The sequence below is a fragment of the Lithobates pipiens genome, unplaced genomic scaffold (genome assembly GCF_037356315.1).
Source record: "Lithobates pipiens isolate NorthernLeopardFrog02 unplaced genomic scaffold, aLitPip1_a1.2 Scaffold_19, whole genome shotgun sequence".
Lineage (NCBI taxonomy): Eukaryota > Metazoa > Chordata > Amphibia > Anura > Ranidae > Lithobates > Lithobates pipiens.
The window spans coordinates 285,884,775-285,901,362 of NW_027507764.1; the positions used below are offsets into that span (position 1 = coordinate 285,884,775).

A 16,588-nucleotide genomic window follows, 5' to 3' on the forward strand; every position below is an offset into this window, starting at 1 on the left:
AGTACTCAGTTCTCAATGCAAACCTGGAATACAAGACATCTAAAAATACCGGCCAATCAATTAGACAGTGTCTATATTTAATAAACTGACCACTGACAAATGTAGAGCAGCAATAACACTTACAATCTTCTACACTTCCTGAACATTATATTCTTAATCACCCACATTTGACACAAATGCTGCTGGCTATAAGGCAGGTTTAAATATAAAAATGTTACACTTCTCTTATCGTGAAATAAACAGCGTCTATGTAAGTGAAAAATAATAATAATCAAGTCCCAAAAAATATTGATTCTAATCCAAAAGAGAATGTCCCCTATATCACCACAATTTAAATCTTGTGTTCTCTTATGCCGAAAATCTTCAGCTATATCAATCCTTTCACCATCCTTATCCCTCAAGTGGAAAAGAGGCTTAGCAGAGTTTACCGACCCGTTATAAAAAGTGAAAAGTGAGTCATACAATGTTTTTCCGTATAGTCTCAGCTCGCTTTAAACTCTATGGGAATCCTTTAGTTGAGGTACATCTTTCTCTCTCCTACTTAGTTACAATGGAATGTATCATAAGAAGCAGTAGCGGCTGGTGCTCAAAATTTTGGGAGAAGGTGGTGGCACAAATCAACACCCCCCCCCCCCCGTAAGAGACAGATGGCAGCCATCACCCCCCTCACCCCCCATGGGAAACTCTAATGACGTGCTTCAAAAAAACCGCCATTGGAATCCATACATCCAGCTTCTCGCATGAAGATTAGGATGTTGGAAGCATGGATGCTCCCTAATGGAGTGGCCGCCACTGATAAGAAGAAAACAGACCTTATAGTGTAGAAAATCGATTTGTAAATAAATTCAAATAAGCATACAATTTACTCACAAGCATCTGTCATTCACAACTTTCAACCTCTATATAATCAAGCAGGTAGAACATTCACAAGAAAAAAAATGACCCAGTAGACATACGTAGGTCAATAACACATTTCATAAGATGTTCGTTCTTAAAATTCTCAATTATATATATAGGAAAGTTAACATCAAGGGACAATCAAGGGATTAACTGTGTACTGCGTGTAATATGTGCTGCTTTGCAGGGAGAAGAAACAGTCAGATTTCTGCTCTGCGTACAGTCCTATGTGTTTGGACACAGCCATAAATCATTGTCTGACACCTGCTGACAAAATCACTCTGTGTCCAGCCACAATGCGGGTCAGCAGGGGGCACATGCATGCGCACCCCAAACCCGGAAGCAAGTCAGTGATGTATATTTATGCTGCTGAGCCTGCAGTTGCCGTTCACTCACAGTGAATGTACTGTGGCTGAGTGGCAAGTAGTTAAACTCAACTTCCAAATGCATGCATAAAATACACATACACAATAATAATCCACATACACCCTCACTTTAAAATTGAATGTGGAAGCTTGCAGTGCAATTTCAGTGTGCTGTCCCTTTAAGGACCAGATCACCCATGCTCATAGTGTAAAAGGCTTACCAAAAGTATCCTTAGAGTAGTGGCTCAATCGGAGTCCTTTTGACGTGGCGCTTGATGTTAAAGAGCCCTCCTAAGATTGTTCCTCAGGACCCACAGGTACAATTCATCAAATTTGCTCCCGCCGGTTCAATGCACAAAAAGTGTAGAAAAGTGTAGAATTCATATTAAAATCATGAAGCCCTTTATTAAATATACTCACAAACAGGCAAAATTAGCAGACTCTTTAAAACACTATGAAATATGCAACTTCTGGGTTCAGCGGGACATGACTTCCTGGTCGACGTGCGTTTCGTCATGTGACTTGCTCCTGAGGTTTATAAGGCAGGTTTACATTTAAGAAATGTTAATACTGAAACATACCTATGCTCATGGATAAAAATGTAATATATTGCAAGATGTGATGCCTTTATATTTTTCAAGTTTTTTTTCCCTTTAATTTCACAATTTAACACCATTCTTTCCTAGGGTAAAAAGGATCATTTACAATGCTGTATTTATGAAGAAGCTGCGTTATTACCCTGGGACAGGACTTCTGTATTATACAGATGGGATATAATTTTTTAGTTCTTAGAGATGACTGAGAACAATGTGGAAGTTTATCAAAGCTTGAGCAGAAGGAAACTATGCATTGTAACCAATCAGCTTCTGTCTTGCATTTTGAAGGCTTAATTGAACAAGCTGAAGATGGAAGCTGATGCCATGCACAGCTGCTCTCAGATTTTGTCTGCTGCAGTTTTGATAAAAAAACAGATAAAACTGGTAGCACAGGCAGAGCACAAACAAAGTTATCAGTTGTGATATTTCTTGCAAGATCAATGGATATTGTTTGCATTCATCACATATAACAAAAAAACAGTGGTATATTTAACTGACGACAAGGACCAAATAAGAGAGGTTGATTGTTAGGGTTTGCGTTGTATATGTTCTTTAAGACATTTTTTTTACATTTTCTTTTATATGATTTTGTTGCAGGACTCATTTGCTTGTTTGCATCTTGATGCTAAGCAAAAAACTCGCTGTCAGGAATGTCTTCCTTGTAGTTACTATAATGTGATGGGCCATTTATGCCAGAAAAATACAGACTCTCTGGTGAAATGTAAGTGCCACCTTTTTATTTATTTATTTTTGTTTGTTTTATTAGTCTTTAATAATATGCATTGATGACCGTACCCCAGTTATTGCCAACATTTTTCTTCCCTTATTTGTATGCACATAGTGTTTTAGAATAGGTTCACAGACATTTCTCAATAAAAGTATTTAACCAACTGCGCTGACAAAGACAATGTTTTTACTTTTTGATATGAGTAATATTTTTTTTTGTATGCGTGGATGTTTGGGGTGCACTCATTTCCCATCATCCTTGCCAATTCTTTCATGTAGTTTTGATAGATGGTGTGCCCCCTAATTGAGAGGAGTCAACACAGGCAGTTTTTATGGTGTTTAATAACTCACAATTTTTTTTATTATATTTATACAGTGCAAAATGAAGAACTTTCTTTACAAATTACAGCATTCCTAAAACCATGGCATAATCACTGGGAATCAGGAATGTGCAATGGGGTTGATTTATTAAAACTAGAGGGGGCAAAATCTGGTGCACCTGAGCATGGCAGTCAATCAGCTTCCAAATTCAGCTTGTTCAATTAAGCTTTGACAACAGAACCTGGGAGCTGATTGGTTTCCATGCAGAGTTGCACCATATTTTGCACTCTCTAGCTTTAGTAAATCAATCCCAATGTGAACATCTTGTTTTTTTTTACAGATACTTCCAATTTTTTTCTCTGTTCTGTCCCCACTACACATTTCCTTGTGTGTATCTTGATATGCAGCTAAACCCTCCTATTCTGCAATAAGCCACACTGAGTGTAATTTTGAAGCTTTATTAACAAAACTGGGTGGGTGAAACTATTAAAAAAAAATACAGATACATATCAATATATGATATATACATAATTGCAATAAATAAGCCAGGTTGAAGATGGTGACAATGAATTATCACCAGCATTTAAGGGATGCAAGCAGAAGCTAGTTTTAGTCCAACATGTGCTCTGATATCTGGTTCCTTTTTTCAGCCTCTAATATGGAGTGTGAGTTCCCAGGATGCACCTGTTTCTCTTCCTTAGACTGAAGAATGATGGGGACTTTTGTTAAAGGTGAACAGTTTCTAGCTTCTGCAAAAACAGTAAATTTACCACTGCTACTTGCTTCATCCTGTGGTCAAATCTGGTATTGCAAACAAAAGAACGTAATTAATATCCTGCTGGAGGCAGAACATCCCCTGTGTGAACAAGACTTAAAGCGGGAGTCCACCGGGACTCCGCATTTTTTTTTTTTTTAAAAGCCAGCAGCTACAAATACTGCAGCTGCTGACTTTTAAAATAGTGACACTTACCTGTCCAGCGCGCCCGTGATGTCGGCACCCGAAGCCGATCTCTAGGTCGTCTGTCGGGTCCTGCCGCCGCCATCTTGGGTATGGGAATCAGGAAATGGAGCCTTTCGGCTTCATTTCCCGGTTCCCTACTGCGCATGCGCGAATCGCGCTGCGCAATAAGGACGCTCCCCGCTGCCTCTGGGATCTGTGTGTTTCCCAGCAGGCAGCGGGGCACTTGCGGGAAGGGGCTGGCACTTGCGGAAAGGGGCATAAGTTACGCCCCTTTCCGCAGAGAGCTATCCCGGAAGTGGGTGCAGTTACCTGGATTATCCAGGTAACTGCACCCCCCTCCCCCCTGAAAGGTGCCGATTGTGGCACCGGAGGGGGGGAGGGTTCCGATGAGCGGAAGGTCCACTTTAGGGTGGACCTCCGCTTTAAGAAATTAAAAAGGATTTCCAATAAAGAGTTAATCTTAAAAACTATTAATGTATTATGAATCCATGCCTCTCAGGTATGCACATTTATTAGTTATGTTTTCTTTCCGTTTCTTATTTTATAGGCACAAAAGTTTCATTAGACACTTTAAAACGTCGATTGCACACAGTCAGTTCCAAATATCAGACAACAAAACTCACAAAAGATCATACCTCAAACCCACTTTTCAAAGCTGAGATCCATCTTGCCATTCCAAATGTTGTCATGCGACCAAGTCTGGAAGACATACAGGTAAGAAAATGTTAGAATATTTTTGACACTGTTGAAATGTTTTTGTAAACAATCTTTCATTAGTGTGTAGCTGTACTACCTGTAAAAATGAAGACTGTTGAACAGAAGGCACAATAAAATGCCACAGCACACCTTTCATTGGCCTTGTGCCCTGCACAGACCACTCCTAATATTATAGGCACTACAAGTGTCCTCTTAGAGCTTCTTTTGATCTGGAAATATATTTAATTAATCTATATCTAGATATAGAGTACTGTATCTGATAATCCAAAAGTGAAGAAGGGTTTGTAAATGTAGCCAGGTGCTGCGCTACAGCAATGAGGGGAAGAAGGCATTAACTTTTTTTCTTCATTCCTTCTACTGAGATACTGATGAGATGCTGCTCCATTCTCCTCCAGCGAATAGGGGGGAGAGCTAAAGTTAAGCAAGCCTATATAATTCTATAAAGAATGCTGAGAATACTGAAAGCTGTAGCATGAGATGGCAGCCATATAATGAGACAAATAGAATCCTAAAATTACAGATCCTATTACTGTGCAATAGAAGGAATGGAGAGGTGCGTTTTATTAAACTGCCCAAGAAAGGAGACCATACCAGGAGACCATACCATTGGAGATTCAAGCTATAGACTGGAAGTGAGGACACCTGGGGCAACAAGGCATTGCCAACATCACAGCACCTTCACTGCTGCGGCAGGGAGAAAGGCTTCTTCCACTATTGATCACCAGAGATTTTTGGGGAGAAACTGAGGGCTCCTCTTCTACAGTGAAAACGACACTGCAGCATCTTAGGCACTGATGAGAGGGTCATTTGCCCATTGCTGGTACTGCAAGCAGGGACGGAGCCACTCAGAGCAGGACACCAAGTTTACTCAATCCATACCACACCCATACTGCACTCTATACGCCATTTATTCCACACCTGGACTGCACCTATACCAACCTATACTGCATTATACCACTGTCTTTAAGTGCACCAATGATTTTAAAGGGCCACCCGATGATAGCCGGCAGAAGAACATCTCAAAAAACTGCCTCTCTCTAAGTATTCTGAAAGCCACCTTTTGGGGGTCAAACTTCAAGTGCTGAATATTGGGTACTGAGAGGTTAACATACATACCTAGGGATTGAGCATGGAGGAGATCATGCACATGTGATGAGTAGGACATCATGCACATGTGTTAAAGGTTTATATGCATGGAAGACTGGGCACTTAGGGGTTAACATACTTGGGCCAGGCAGAATAGGATGCTTATATGCTTATATTATGGGGACAGGTCACTGATCGATTAATGTACACTGAATATTTGTCATTGATTGGTTGAGCCACATGCGTTTGAATCATATCACATACACTGCAGACAGACCACTAAATGGTTAATGTTTCTAAAGCTGGCCATACATGGATTGAAATGTAGCTAGTTCAGCAGGGACTGGACAAATTTTGATCCATATATGAGCACTGTGGTTGAACAGAAGTCAGTCTATTGATCAACTTCTGTTTAACCTCCCTCTAGGATGTTAGCTGCTTTATCAGTGCTACAAGCTATAGCCTTCAGTGCTGATCAGTGTATTCTGACAGTGGAGAAGTTTCCCCACTGTCAGAATACAATAGAGCAACAGGGAGGATTCCCCTCATTCACATTAAGTGTGTGGATGGGGGAATTGGATCAGTTTTTATTCGTTCCACCAGCCATCAGCCTTAATGGTTCTTCTGTGGTGGCTGATGATTGGTCACTAATAGGTTAATAGGCACACACTGCTGATGTAAAACTATTAGAGAGCTTTGTGTACTAGAGGTTATTGCTCTGCTGGTATAGATACTAAGGAGTGTGTGCTGGAAGTAGGATACAGGGAGAAGACCAATGCGTGTGTTGAATACATTTTTATTGCAAAAAACCCCAAAAAAGCCTGATGTTGAGGAAAGCTAACTATACGATAGTTGAATTTCCTTGGAAATTTTAAATTTTAAGAATGTTCGTTCAATTTTCTAATTGTTAGTGGAATCAAATCAAAGTTTATTTTTACCTACAGTGATGAGAAAATTAGAAGGAGCGGGGTGAATTTTTTTTCTCAAATGAACTAACACATTTCTAACAGTGTATGTGATTTTTGTTTAGAAAACTCTAATTCCAAAATCTAATTTTACAAGCAACATTTTTAAGTACTTTCAAGCTACAGTACATTTGTCAAGTCATTAAATGTGCTAAGAATTTGAAACCGTGAAAAGGCCTCATTTAAACATGCGGTTTCATAGTTTCATAGTTTCATAGCTAGTTAGGTTGAATAAAGACACCAGTCCATCCAGTTCAACCTGAGTGTCTACAATTGTCCCTATCCCTGTACATTGCACACTCACGTTGGTCCCTACCCTCAAGTCCCCATTCATATACTAGGGCCAATTTTGGACAGAAGCCAATTAACCTACCTGCATGTCTTTGGATTGTGGGAGGAAACCGGAGTACCCGGAGGAAACCCACGCAGGCACAGGGAGAACATGCAAACTCCAGGCAGGTAGTGTCGTGGTTGGGATTTGAACCAGCGACCCTTTTTACTGCTAGGTGAGAGTGCTAACCACTACACCACTGTGCCGCTCGGTTACGGGGCAGTAAAAATGTCCGGTGGACCCAAAGTTTTAACCCCCCCAACAGGGGTGTTTACAATAAAAGTAGCATAAAATCCTTAGATATGAAGCCACTACCGACACGGAATCAAGCAGCAGTGTGATGTATCTCTGCCCTGCCAGAGTGCTGATGGGAGGAGATACAGGTGCTGACGTCACGCTCAATTCCACGTCAGCAGTGGCTTCATATGTAAGGAATTTATGCTACTTTTATTGTTTTTTATATGTGTACATGCATCCAGATTAAAAATACTATACTATGAGGATTACTTCTGGCTCCTGGTGAGCTTTTATTTATCATAGCATAACCCTGATAGGAAGTGTCGCTGAATGAGCTTTACTGGGTATATTACTCACTGGATGACAGATACACGCTAAAGGCGTGAATGCTGCTGTAATGGCAGCCATAATTTCTGGTGAGTGTCACTTCACTGGGATGCGGTGACTGTCTTCTGAGCACTGAATTTGAAATTACATGTTCACTTCAGCAGGTGTTGGAGTTTTGTTTCACTTCATTGCTGCACTGGACTTTTCAATGAGTCTCTACTGCTTCACTGAACTTTCTTATTAAGTTTTTCTGTTCCTATTATGGAGGACTACATTTATTAATCTTACTAAGAACTTTTTGTTCGTTTCACTTTTGGCGCTACACATATTTTTTTCATCAATTTAATAAGTTATGTATACTGCTTATTCGTGACAGCGGCCACCTTACCACAGCGTAGAGACATTTGGCTATATTGGCCATGTATGGCCAGCTTAAAGTGTTATGCCGCGTACACACGATCAAACAATCGGGTGGAAAAATCCGGCAAACTCAAGTCCGCCGTACAATCCCCCCGTGTGTAGCCTCCGGCATACTTTTTTGACCCGAAAGTACGGCGGACTTAGAAAGTAGTTTTGCACTCCAATCTTCCCGCCGGACTCGCATTTCGGCGGCACAATCTGGCCGTGCGTATGCCAGTCCGCCGTACTTTTGAAATGAATGGACTTTTCCCGCCCGGAGAAAAGTCCGCTCATTTCGAGCGGGTCTCCAGGTAGACGGGGCCCGCGAAGGAGACGTCGCTGGCCCCGCCACCTGGTATGGACTTAAAGGGGAACCCCAACGCCGAAAAAATCGGCGTGGGGGTTCCCCCCAGGTCCACATCAGACCCTTGTCCGAGCACGCTACCCGGCCGGCCAGGAAAGGGGGGGACGAGCGAGCGCCCCCCCCCCCTCCTGAGCCGTACCAGGCGGCGTGCCCTCAACATGGGGGGTGCCTTGGGGAAGGGGGGCCGCATGGCCCCTCCACCCCAAAGCACCTTGTCCCCATGTTGATGAGGACAAGGGCCTCTTCCCGACAACCCTGGCCGTTGGTTGTCGGGGTTCTGCGGGCGGGGGGCTTATCGGAATCCAGGAGCCCCCTTTAATAAGGGGGCCCCGGATACCGGCCCCCCACCCTATGTGAATGAGTATGGGGTACAATGTACCCCTACCCATTCACCTGTGAAAAAAAGTACAAAAAAAAAAACACAACACAGGGTAAAAATTGTTTATTGCACAGCTCCGGGGGTCTTCCGTCTTCGGGGGTCTTTTTGCCGGACTCCTCCGCTTTCTTCTGCTAGCTTTTTTGCTAGCGGAGGAGCCCTGCTTTCTTCCTCGCCGCCGCCCTTCTTCCGACTTCGGGGGTCTTGTCCCCCTCTTCTGGGGTCTTGTCCCCCTCTTCGGTTCTTCTTGCCGGGCCACCGTGCCTTCTTATAGCTCTTTTACAGGCGGTGGCCCGGTCTTCTGTCGCCGCTGTCGTTGCCCTGCTGCCTTCTGGCATTCTGTTCTTCTCTTTTTTTCTTCAGATGTTGACTCGTCGCATGCTTCGCTCACAATGGCTCTGCACGGCGACTTATATAGGGACATCACCGGATGATGTCCCCGCCCATTATGGTGTCACAGTCCCAGAGGATGCTGGGACTGTGACATCATAATAGGCGGGGACATCATCCAGTGATGTCCCTATATAAGTCACCGCACGCCCGGTCCCCGTCATTGTGAGCGGAGGGAACGACGAGTCAACATCTGAAGAGAAGAACAGAAGGTGGTGGCGACGGCGGTGACAGAAGACCGAGACACCGCCTGTAAAAGAGCTATAAGAAAGCGCGGTGGCCCGGCAGAAGAACTGAAGAGGGGGACAAGACCCCAGAAGAGGGGGACAAGACCCCCGAAGTCGGAAGAAGGGCGGCAGCGAGGAAGAAAGCCGGGCTTCTCCGCTAGCAAAAGAGCTAGCAGAAGACCCCCGAAGATGGAAGACCCCCGGAGCTGTGCAATAAACTATTTTTACCCTGTGTTGTGTTTTTTTTGTACTTTTTTTCACAGGTGAATGGGTAGGGGTACATTGTACCCCATACTCATTCACATAGGGTGGGGGGCCAGTATCTGGGGGCCCCCTTATTAAAGGGGGCTCCCGGATTCCGATAAGCCCCCCCGCCCGCAGACCCCGACAACCAACGGCCAGGGTTGTCGGGAAGAGGCCCTTGTCCTCATCAACATGGGGACAAGGTGCTTTGGGGTGGGGGGGGCGCACGGCTCCCCTTCCCCGAGGCACCCCCCATGTTGAGGGCACGCGGCCTGGTACGGCTCAGGAGGGGGGGCGCTCGCTCGTCCCCCCTTTCCTGGCCGGCCGGGTAGCGTGCTCGGACAAGGGTCTGATGTGGACCTGGGGGGAACCCCCACGCAGATTTTTTTCGGCGTGGGGGTTCCCCTTTAAGTCCATACCAGGTGGCGGGGCCAGCGACGTCTCCTTCGCGGTCCTCGCCTACCTGGAGACGCGCTCGAAATGAGCGGACTTTCCTCCGCGTGTGTGGGCGAGTCCGTTCATTTCAAAAGTAGGGCGGATAGTACGGCGGACTTAGTACGCCGTATTAGTCCGCTGAAAAAGTGCTGTGTGTGGGCAAGTAGCCCGTTCGGAAAGTCGGACGGACAGTCTGGCGGGAAGTCCGCCAGACTAAGCCCGTCGGATAGTCCGCTACGTGTGTACGCGGCATTACTAAACCCAGAACCTGCATTCACTATATCTGGTCTCCCACAGTACACAGAACATGGAAATGCAATTATTTTAGTAAATATAAACTGCTAAATACCTTTTCTCATCAGCAGTATATAGCAGTATTATGACTTCTATCAGTGTCTGGTTAAAGCTTGTATGAGGAGTTTTCATTCTCCTCTGATCTGATCACATCAGAACTGCTGATCCTCTGTCTGGACAGTGCTGATTGGCCCTGTGCTGATAACATACACCCTTGCCAAGAAAGAAAATAAAAACTCTAGAAATACACACCAAACTGAGCATGTGCAAAGTGCCCCCAAGGCTCTGTTTTATCAGGAGATAGGCTGGGGGCAGTGGAAGAGGGGAAGGATCAGAGAAGACCGGATCAAACAGCTTTTTTACACAATACGCAGGATTAACCCCTTAGGTTCCACATTGAGTATAACAAGCATGCTTTACTGCATATACAGACTGATTTTACTGTTGTTGGTTTAGTAACACTTTAAGTGTTTCTGGTCACATCAATAAAAGAATGTCTGCAACTACTAGTTAATACACAGTAAGGACTACTAACTGAATACAGCTCACAGTATGGATGTGTTTTATTTAGCGTCTTTGTTTTGTACATGATTACTACATTCTTTTGCAAGCCATGTTCCATTCTTCAAGGTGATTTTCTGTTCTTTTTCAGAGTGCAGTGAACAAAGCTATAAATATTATATTGTCAGCCGCCAAGGACATTCCTCTTTGGAATTTTGCACATCTACATCACAAACAACAACAGGTAATGCTATACTGTGCTTTTGCTAATGCATATAAAAGTTGATGGTTCTGATGCCAGTGTCATGACATAATGCTAAGTTGAGGTAATTTTTTTATTTTTTTTTAACAAACTAACTCTTCTTCAATGAAACTTGCACTCTTGAAGTTACATTTTCTAAATGCAGGAGAAGTTCTCTGGGAGGAATAAACAACTTCCTTGATCGCGTTTTCCTGTCTTTAGAAGTTTCTGCTTTCAAGCAGGTTTAGCTGCGTTTAGACGTGTTCACATCAGTATAGCTTAGAATTAAAGAGGAAAAAAATAAAAGTACGATATTTGTAGCTGCTGACTTTCAATAAAATGACACTTACCTGCCCAGGGATCCAGTGGCATCCTCAAACGGACTTGCTCTTCACCAGTCTTCAGGTCCCTGGCGCTGGCTGTGACTCCTTGCCAGCTTCACTGCTGACTTGCCACTGCACATGTACAAGCTGCTCTTTGTGAATGGCCCCGCAGCCTTCTGTCCCAGAAGGTTGTGTGCAAAAAATGTTTATGTACCAAATGTGGTAAATGAGGGAGAATACCATAAAGCAAAACTTTCTCATAGGGTGAAGCTCTGCGTTAAGTTTCTAACTTGATCCTGGATGTGCAGAATACTGTTCTCTCCAAACACAGCTTACCTAAATTGCCCTAAATGCAGCGCCCAATCTGAATAATACCATTGCGTAATCATTACATTCATTTATACAAGTAGGTGGTTAGAAATGCGCTTTAAATGCGTATACACATAGGTTTGACACTGCAATTGTGAATAAAGCCTAAGGCGGCCTTACATTCAAATGAGCATACAATTTACTCACAAGCATCGGTCATTCACAACTTTCAACCTCTATATAATCAAGCAGGTAGAACACTCACAAGAAGAGGCCTAAGGCTGGCCAATCACGGATCACTATTATTCACAGCTGTCATGAACTAAACCCATTCATGACAGTTGAAAGCATTTGAAAGTGATTTGAAAGAGACAGTTGAAAGAGCTTTGTCTATCCAACTTTCTCTCATTCAACCCACAGGACTGATGAAAGAAATTTGGATAGACAAATCTCTTTCAACTGTCTTTCAAATCTCTTTCAAATGCATTCAACTGTCATGAATGGGTTTAGTTCATGGCAGCTGTGAATAATGGTGATCTGTGATATGCTACAACTAATCACATGGTACAGGGTGTTGTGATTGGCCCAGGTACCATGTGATAGTTTTGGGCCAATTACAGCTCACAAGCAAAGGAAGCAAAGCTGTTATGATTATCATATTGATTCATAACAGCTTTGTTGACATTGTGAACATGTGATCATGTAGTGGCCACATGATCACCGGGCCCCAAGTATTGGAATCCGTATTTTGGTGGACACAGCAGTCGCGTTGGGGTGCCTTGTGTCTGTACAGGGAAAATGAAGTACGGTATGTCGCTTTGCCTGTAAATGCCGCCCACCCGCAGTAAATGTACTGTGGGCGGTCGCATGGGCGTCCGCAGAACTTTTTCCAAGGGGGGGGCATCATTTTAAGGCCGCTCATGCTCCGCCTCTTTTTGACAATCTCATGAAAATCTTTCCACTGGTAATACATTTGTGTTATATAAGAGATAATTCATCTTCACTTTGTATTGGGAGTGACTCTGGCGGCTGTGTTCCAGGCCCATATAGCCTAGAGAATCTACATCTGTTTACATTGCAATACATCTGTTGTGGTCATATATTGATCTCATACTGTCACTGTATTGGCTGTTTTCATCAAGATAAAAAAAAATGACCACAACAGATGTATTGCAATATAAAGAGATGTACATTCTCTAGGCTATATGGGCCTGGTACCCAGCCACCTGAGTAACCTTCCGGACGCCCATGCTTTCAAAAACCAGCCCTGGAAAAAATTTCATACCAGCCCAACAGCATTATTATACCAGCCCAACAGCATTATTATACCAGCCCAAAAGCATTATTATACCAGCCCAACAGTATTATTATACCAGCCCAACAGCATTATTATACCAACCCAACAGCATTATTATACCAGCCCAACAGCATTATTATACCAGCCCAACAGCATTATTATACCAGCCCAACAGCATCATTATACCAGCCCAACAGCATCATTATACCAGCCCAACAGCATTATTATACCAGCCCAACAGCATTATTATACCAGCCCAACAGCATTATTATACCAGCCCAACAGCATTATTATAACAGCCCAACAGCATTATTATACCAGCCCAACAGCATTATTATACCAGCCCAAAAGCATTATTATACCAGCCCAACAGCATTATTATAACAGCCCAACAGCATTATTATACCAGCCCAACAGCATTATTATACCAGCCCAAAAGCATTATTATACCAGCCCAACAGCATTATTATACCAGCCCCACAGCATTATTATACCAGCCCAACAGCATTATTATACCAGCCTCACAGCATTATTATACCAGCCTCACAGCATTATTATACCAGCCCAACAGCATTATTATACCAGCCCAACAGCATTATTATACCAGCCCAACAGCATTATTATATCAGCCCAACAGCATTATTATACCAGCCCAACAGCATCATTATACCAGCCTAACAGCATCATTATACCAGCCCAACAGCATCATTATACCAGCCTAACAGCATTATTATACCAGCCCAACAGCATTATTATACCAGCCCAACAGCTTTATTATACCAGCCCAACAGCATTATTATACCAGCCCAACAGCATTATTATATCAGCCCAACAGCATTATTATACCAGCCCAACAGCATCATTATACCAGCCCAACAGCATTATTATACCAGCCCAACAGCATTATTATACCAGCCCAACAGCATTATTATACCAGCCCAACAGCATTATTATACCAGCCCAACAGCATTATTATACCAGCCCAATAGCATTATTATATCAGCCCAACAGCATTATTATACCAGCCCAACAGCATCATTATACCAGCCTAACAGCATCATTATACCAGCCCAACAGCATCATTATACCAGCCTAACAGCATCATTATACCAGCCCAACAGCATTATTATACCAGCCCAACAGCTTTATTATACCAGCCCAACAGCATTATTATACCAGCCCAACAGCATTATTATACCAGCCCAACAGCATTAGTATACCAGCCCAACAGCATTATTATACCAGCCCAACAGCATTATTATACCAGCCCAACAGCATTATTATACCAGCCCAACAGCATTATTATACCAGCCCCACAGCATTATTATACCAGCCTCACAGCATTATTATACCAGCCCAACAGCATTATTATACCAGCCCAACAGCATTATTATACCAGCTCAACAGCATTATTATACCAGCCCAACAGCATTATTATACCAGCCCAACAGCATTATTATACCAGCCTCACAGCATTATTATACCAGCCCAACAGCATTATTATACCAGCCCAACAGCATTATTATACCAGCCCAACAGCATCATTATACCAGCCCAACAGCATTATTATACCAGCCCAACAGCATTATTATACCAGCCCAACAGCATTATTATACCAGCCCAACAGCATTATTATAACAGCCCAACAGCATTATTATACCAGCCCAACAGCATTATTATACCAGCCCAAAAGCATTATTATACCAGCCCAACAGCATTATTATACCAGCCCCACAACATTATTATACCAGCCCAACAGCATTATTATACCAGCCTCACAGCATTATTATACCAGCCTCACAGCATTATTATACCAGCCCAACAGCATTATTATACCAGCCCAACAGCATTATTATACCAGCCCAACAGCATTATTATATCAGCCCAACAGCATTATTATACCAGCCCAACAGCATCATTATACCAGCCTAACAGCATCATTATACCAGCCCAACAGCATCATTATACCAGCCTAACAGCATTATTATACCAGCCCAACAGCATTATTATACCAGCCCAACAGCTTTATTATACCAGCCCAACAGCTTTATTATACCAGCCCAACAGCATTATTATACCAGCCCAACAGCATTAGTATACCAGCCCAACAGCATTATTATACCAGCCCAACAGCATTATTATACCAGCCCAACAACATTATTATACCAGCCCAACAGCATTATTATACCAACCCAACAGCATTATTATACCAGCCCAACAGCATTATTATACCAGCCCAACAGCATTATTATACCAGCCCAACAGCATCATTATACCAGCCCAACAGCATCATTATACCAGCCCAACAGCATCATTATACCAGCCCAACAGCATTATTATACCAGCCCAACAGCATTATTATACCAGCCCAACAGCATTATTATAACAGCCCAACAGCATTATTATACCAGCCCAACAGCATTATTATACCAGCCCAACAGCATTATTATACCAGCCCCACAGCATTATTATACCAGCCCAACAGCATTATTATACCAGCCTCACAGCATTATTATACCAGCCTCACAGCATTATTATACCAGCCCAACAGCATTATTATACCAGCCCAACAGCATTATTATACCAGCCCAACAGCATTATTATATCAGCCCAACAGCATTATTATACCAGCCCAACAGCATCATTATACCAGCCTAACAGCATTATTATACCAGCCCAACAGCATCATTATACCAGCCTAACAGCATCATTATACCAGCCCAACAGGATCATTATACCAGCCTAACAGCATCATTATACCAGCCCAACAGCATTATTATACCAGCCCAACAGCTTTATTATACCAGCCCAACAGCATTATTATACCAGCCCAACAGCATTATTATACCAGCCCAACAGCATTAGTATACCAGCCCAACAGCATTATTATACCAGCCCAACAGCATTATTATACCAGCCCAACAGCATTATTATACCAGCCCAACAGCATTATTATACCAGCCCCACAGCATTATTATACCAGCCTCACAGCATTATTATACCAGCCCAACAGCATTATTATACCAGCCCAACAGCATTATTATACCAGCTCAACAGCATTATTATACCAGCCCAACAGCATTATTATACCAGCCCAACAGCATTATTATACCAGCCTCACAGCATTATTATACCAGCCTCACAGCATTATTATACCAGCCCAACAGCATTATTATACCAGCCCAAAAGCATTATTATACCAGCCCAACAGCATTATTATACCAGCCTCACAGCATTATTATACCAACCCAACAGCATTATTATACCAGCCCAACAGCATAACGGCATTAAGGGGGACCCCAGGAACTCAGAACGTGGGGGGGGGGGGCACCTTCTGCAGAAAGAATACTCGAAGGTAAGGGGGGTGGGTTACTAATATAAGGAGGAAACCCTTTATATCAGTGCCCCTTACATTATCGTATTCACCCCCCCCCCCCGTCTGGCCTGGCGGTGCTTTCACTGACCTCCTCTCAGGTGCACTGTGCAGGGCTCAGTCAGTCGGCTCCAGCTTGGTGGCTCTGGTTTTATCCTATAGTCTCCTGTCCACAGTCCACACAAGTCTGACTTCTCCCATGACCTCCATCCCAGCGGCGCTCCCACTCTTGACTCCCTCAGAGACTGCAGACATGCTACAGGAGATGGACAGAGACTGCAGACTTG

At 43.3% G+C, this 16,588-nt stretch overlaps 1 protein-coding gene across 2 annotated transcripts in view; it reads left to right on the forward strand.

Moving 5' to 3' along the window:
• The window catches only part of LOC143996736 (dynein axonemal heavy chain 5-like), a 638,308-nt gene that overhangs the window by 140,624 nt on the left and 481,096 nt on the right, over positions 1-16,588 (forward strand). For both annotated transcript variants that reach the window (XM_077491993.1, XM_077491994.1), the window contains exons 24-26: positions 2,456-2,579; positions 4,414-4,580; positions 10,910-11,002. In XM_077491993.1, the coding sequence (XP_077348119.1) occupies positions 2,456-2,579; positions 4,414-4,580; positions 10,910-11,002 (384 nt within the window). The remainder of the gene's footprint in view (positions 1-2,455; positions 2,580-4,413; positions 4,581-10,909; positions 11,003-16,588) is intronic.